This window comes from Hydra vulgaris, chromosome 11 (genome assembly GCF_038396675.1).
Source record: "Hydra vulgaris chromosome 11, alternate assembly HydraT2T_AEP".
NCBI lineage: Eukaryota > Metazoa > Cnidaria > Hydrozoa > Anthoathecata > Hydridae > Hydra > Hydra vulgaris.
Window position 1 is genome coordinate 46,525,592 of NC_088930.1, and position 5,080 is coordinate 46,530,671.

The 5,080-nt window shown below is 30.7% G+C and overlaps 1 protein-coding gene across 1 annotated transcript; it reads right to left on the reverse strand.

Annotated features, from left to right (window-relative positions):
* Window positions 1-4,303: 4,303 nt before the first annotated feature.
* LOC136087071 (uncharacterized) lies at window positions 4,304-4,801 on the reverse strand. Its single transcript, XM_065809577.1, has one exon. The coding sequence runs from the start codon at window positions 4,799-4,801 to the stop codon at window positions 4,304-4,306; it is 498 nt and encodes a 165-aa protein (XP_065665649.1).
* Between the last annotated feature and the right edge of the window lie 279 nt (window positions 4,802-5,080).

A 5,080-nucleotide genomic window follows, 5' to 3' on the forward strand; every position in this document is an offset into this window, starting at 1 on the left:
AGTCCAAAACATTCTTGTGCTCAAACTCCTATAACCTTTTACATTGAAACAAACTTAATTTCCTATTTCCTAACTATTTACAGTGAAATACCCTTTAAGTGTACTATTATTTAGGCAAAACCAGAGTAAAGTAGAAACAGACTATTTTACAATTTTACTCAATTTAAAAAACTATTTGAAAAGCAAAAAATTTAATATGTTAAAAATTTAAATATGCCAATATTTTAAACTAGAAAAAAAACTCTATCTAAGTGATTACCAAATTCCATATGAGCCATTTTTTTTAAAAGAGGCATAAGTTTGTTTTTAAACAGAGGTTTTTAAAGGATTGCCGATTATACCAAATGATACCGTTATACCAAATGAAGAAATACCGTTACATCGTTATCAATAACTTGATTTTTTTGAAAAAGTGACTTATGCCACATTCAAAATAAACGACTCATACATTAGTTTTATTTGACCTTAATGCACACAGCTCTATAAAAATATTTCGGTCATTCTACTAATCAATAGCGGTTCTAGAATTTTTTGGTGGTGGTGGTGTTGGGTGTGAGAGGGTAAAGTTTTGGTATATATAGTACCAAACTAACAAAATAAAAGACTTCGTTGACTAACATTTGCTGACTGCCATCTACAGATCCAATTTTGTCTAAATTGTGTTCAATATTTCAACTAATTAGTTTCTTAAGTGGGTAATACAACCCCCTCCTCGTTGGGACTGCCTCTCTGTATATATTGTTAAAACGGGTGTTCTTTGAACCTTGAAATTTAAATTTTTTATAAATTCTGGTGGGGATGGGGGAAACGCATTCTTTCTTGTTCTTTCACTGTTATTGATCAACAGTATTTTCATTGAGCCTGTTTTTGTAAACCTCTTTTTTATTATGTAAACGTTGGTTTGAATTTTAAAATGAACAGCAAAATATGCATTTTTAAGAAAAAAAATTTATTTCAAATTAAGAAATTTATATATTTTCAACTAACTTTCGTAAATATAAAATTTTTTCAATAATAATGAGATTTTCTTTTTAATATAAGGATTTTCTTTGCGTTTCTTTAACTTTTCAACTATTGAAGATGTTTTAGCACCTTCAATAATAGAAAAGTAGCCTTTATTTCCATTAAATAATAAATAATAATTAAATAATAATTAATTAATAAAGCAACCTTTGGTTGCTTTATTATTCAATTTTAATTGTAATTAAAAAGGTATATTGATTTAAAAGTTAAAACTTATCACTTTATTATTAAACAATAGTTTTTGAATTATAAGTTTTATAACTCTTTTTAAAATACTTGTCACTTAGAGCCCCAAATAGATAATGTATTGAACAACATAGAAAGGTGGACGATTTTCGTGTTCTTGATCACCACCTGCTATTACATCAGAATTATCAGTTACTCCTATAACATGATGACTATGGATGCCATTAGCTTTGGTGTACCTCAGCATCTGATGACCAGAATTATCTGAGTCAGAACTTTTTGATCCCAAACCGTTTGTAAGACTAACCCAGTCTCGCGAATTATAGTACTTCTCACTGTAATAAATATCTTGGTAATTGTGGTTGTGAGACCCAGCTGAGTTTGTCTTTAAATTAATTGAATGAAAGTGACGATGCGAATGCGATGGAACTTGTGAAGCTGTCAGTTTAACTTTGGCAGCTCCTCCTGTATTTCCAACCTGTTCAAATCCTTCGCCTCCTTTTCCAACCAAAAATCGACCACGCAGATCAGGTGTTCCGTTTCGTCCATCACATAAATACCAACCACTCATTTCTCCTTGACCTTTTCCGTTTGAGTCAAACAGTTGCAGCATTTTTCCTGAGCTAAGCATCCTAATTTGATTTTTTTTATCACTTTTAAATTGTTCTTTTAATTTATCAACAATCCTTGTTTGATCTTTTTTAGCTTCTTCAATTTTTTCTTTTAATATTTCAATTTCTTTTACTGATTGCCGCTGATTTATTAATTCTTTAAAATTTTGCGTGTTCAGACTAAAAACTCGATTATAATCGGCTACGTAATAATAATGTTTTATTCGCGAGAAACTAAGAGTTTTTTTAAATGCCGAAGCTTGTAGTTTACAGACTTGCAGAGTCTTTGGCACTATTTTGCTTCCTTCAAATTCATAGTTTATTTTATTTTCTGAATATTTATTCAAATCTCTTAATTGATCATCTAAACTGCTATCTTTCTCAAGCCAATGATTAGCCTGACTATTTGCGTACGAAGCTAAAGCTGAACCACTACCCGTTCCAAACAATTTAACCGAAGCTGAAGTAGCACCGTTTTCAGAAGATTGTTTTTCTAACTCTTTATAATATCTTTCATCAAACACAATCCGGCTTTTGTTACCTAGCTTTTCAATTTTAAATACTTCAGATAAATCTTTCGTTATTTGATCTGGATTCAAATCGTTTTGAAAATCCATTGAATACTTTGATAAACTTTTCAAAGTTTCATTCAAGCTAACTGGCTTAAACGTTGTTTGTCCACTTAAGCTAGCTAAACTGTCAACAAATGCTGAACTAAATTGTTCTTGTGAAATCTGATAGTCCTCAATTACATTAAAGTATGAGTTGACTTCATTGCTTAGATCTGTCAGCTGATTCCGTGTCACGTACACTTCGTTAGCAGGACCAAAAAGTTTATCGCTAAGTTGAAGCTTGTTACTATCTTGCAATGAAATAGTAAATGTATTAGACTTTTGAATCTGAGCCCCTGCTGTTACAGTACATATAAACTTAAGATTTGACTCCGTTTTTATATCTTGCTCAAATAGGTCTCTTTCTTTAGTGCCAACTGGATATTTAAAATCCATTTCATACGGTGATTTATTAAAGCTGTATACTTTTCCCTTTAGTGTTATTGATTTTTGTTCTTTAACGTCATACAATTCAATGGAGCATTCTACTGCGTTAGCGTCTATGTCCGAAAACTGTGATGGATCTACGACTATGTCTTTGGAACGACGTACTTCTTCTACTAAGTGCTTTTTGTCGAGATCTGTCAACATTTCAAATTGAACCCAAAAGGAATGTTTCCGAAATCCAAATTTACTGTTGTTACTAAAATTAACAATATCTGGCTGACCCAACGAAAACCATCTAAGACTGCTATACTGTTTATTTTCCAGAAATTTGTCATGATTTTTTGTTCGATAAGCGTTTAAGCGTACTTTGACTCCATCTTCTCGAAAATATTCTTTAACGACGTCTGGTGTGTCAAAAATGAAATCGCATGATGTAAGCATATAGCTGTTAATTTTTTTTTCAGGTATCACGACAATAAGCAAACATAAAATGAATATTACTTTAAACATTTAATAAAAATGGTTTTAAAAAGTTTATAAAGCTGACGATTTTATACGTAAATTTTCAAAATATATAACTTCACAATGTGTTGACAAAGTATTTACGTGTCGTGAAATGATTAACTTCGATTAATTAATTTACGAAAAATTCCCAGAATTTTGATTAACCGCTGTGCTCAGCTTTGATATAACATATATTGATTCAGCTAGTTAAAATATGAAGACAAATGCAAAAACAAATACAAACAGAGATAAATTGTTTATTTAAAATGGTGATAATGAGTTGTGAAATTTAAAAAAAGATTTGGAGTAAATAATAAAAATACATTGCGCAATATTTTCTTAACTACGTTTGATTTTTGTAAATGAGCCTTTAGAATAAATCTGATTCAAACGCACAAATTGAAACCTTGGAGAAAATAAAAAATTATGTTTCAAATTTAAGTTTGTACAGTTGTCTCTGGACAACTGTACAAACATATGATATAAGCATATAATTTAAAAACATGACTTTCTATATATATATATATATATATATATATATATATATATATATATATATATATATATATATATATATATATATATATATATATATATATATATATATATATATATATATATATATATATATATATATATATATAGTATAGTATAGTATAGTATAGTATAGTATAGTATAGTATAGTATAGTGTATATTAACTGCGAGGAGATAACTCCTGTAACAGAGCATGAATACAAGCCCTGCTTTACGCAGTATAAGCAGGTAATTACATTAAACATTTTATATAAGTTAGTGGTTTTGAACAACACCATCTGGAAGATTGTTGCACGAATTCGCTACTCTGTTTGTAAAAAAGTTGTGACGTATTTCACAGTTAACTGTTTTCCCTACGTACGCGTTTACGGTGACCATACTTAGGCTTTGCTGACAATGGTTCAATTTACCAAGTCACTCTATCGATTTTTTTTTTAATTTTAAATTATTGAACGCTGTTGAAACGAGCTCTTCTGGTTGTTAAAGTGTCTAAATTAAGAACCTGCAGGCGATCTTCATACTGGAATTTTTTTAGGCTGTGAGGTACTTTTGTAGCTCTCTTCTGGATACGTTCTATGCGTTGTATTGCAAGTTTTGAATAATTATTACAGGCTGGAGTAGCAAATTCTAAATGTGGCCTTATGCACACTGTGTATAATTTCTTCCATAGTTTTGCGTCTCTGCTTATGAATTTATTTTTCATCCATCCTAAAATGTGGTTAGCTTTAGATGCAATTTCCGAAGCGTGTGTGTCCCATTTGCCATTTGAGGTAATGGTTATGCCAAGATCGTACTCTTTTTCAGATTTTAAATTGTTAACGTTGGTCAAAGATGCTGCATCAAATATATAGTAATTTTTTTGGGGGTTGTTTTTACCCATATGGATCACTTTGGATTTTTTGTAGTTAAGCTTCATGTACCATTTTTCAGACCATTCCGTCATAGTATTTAAATCTTATTGAAGCTTGTCTGCGTCTGAAGCATCTTTAATATGAGTAATAATTTTGCAGTCATCTGCATACAACTTGCAAGGGAAGTAGTTGATAACTGATGGCAAGTTGTTTATGTAAAGAATGAACAAAAGTGGACCCAAGTTATTACCCTGTGGTACACCGCTAGTTACGTTTGCGCAGCTGGACATGTACTCCTCAAGCACAACTCTCTGTTTTCGGTTAGTGAGAAAGTCACCAATCCAGCAAAGTAGTTTTTTAGTGATACCGAA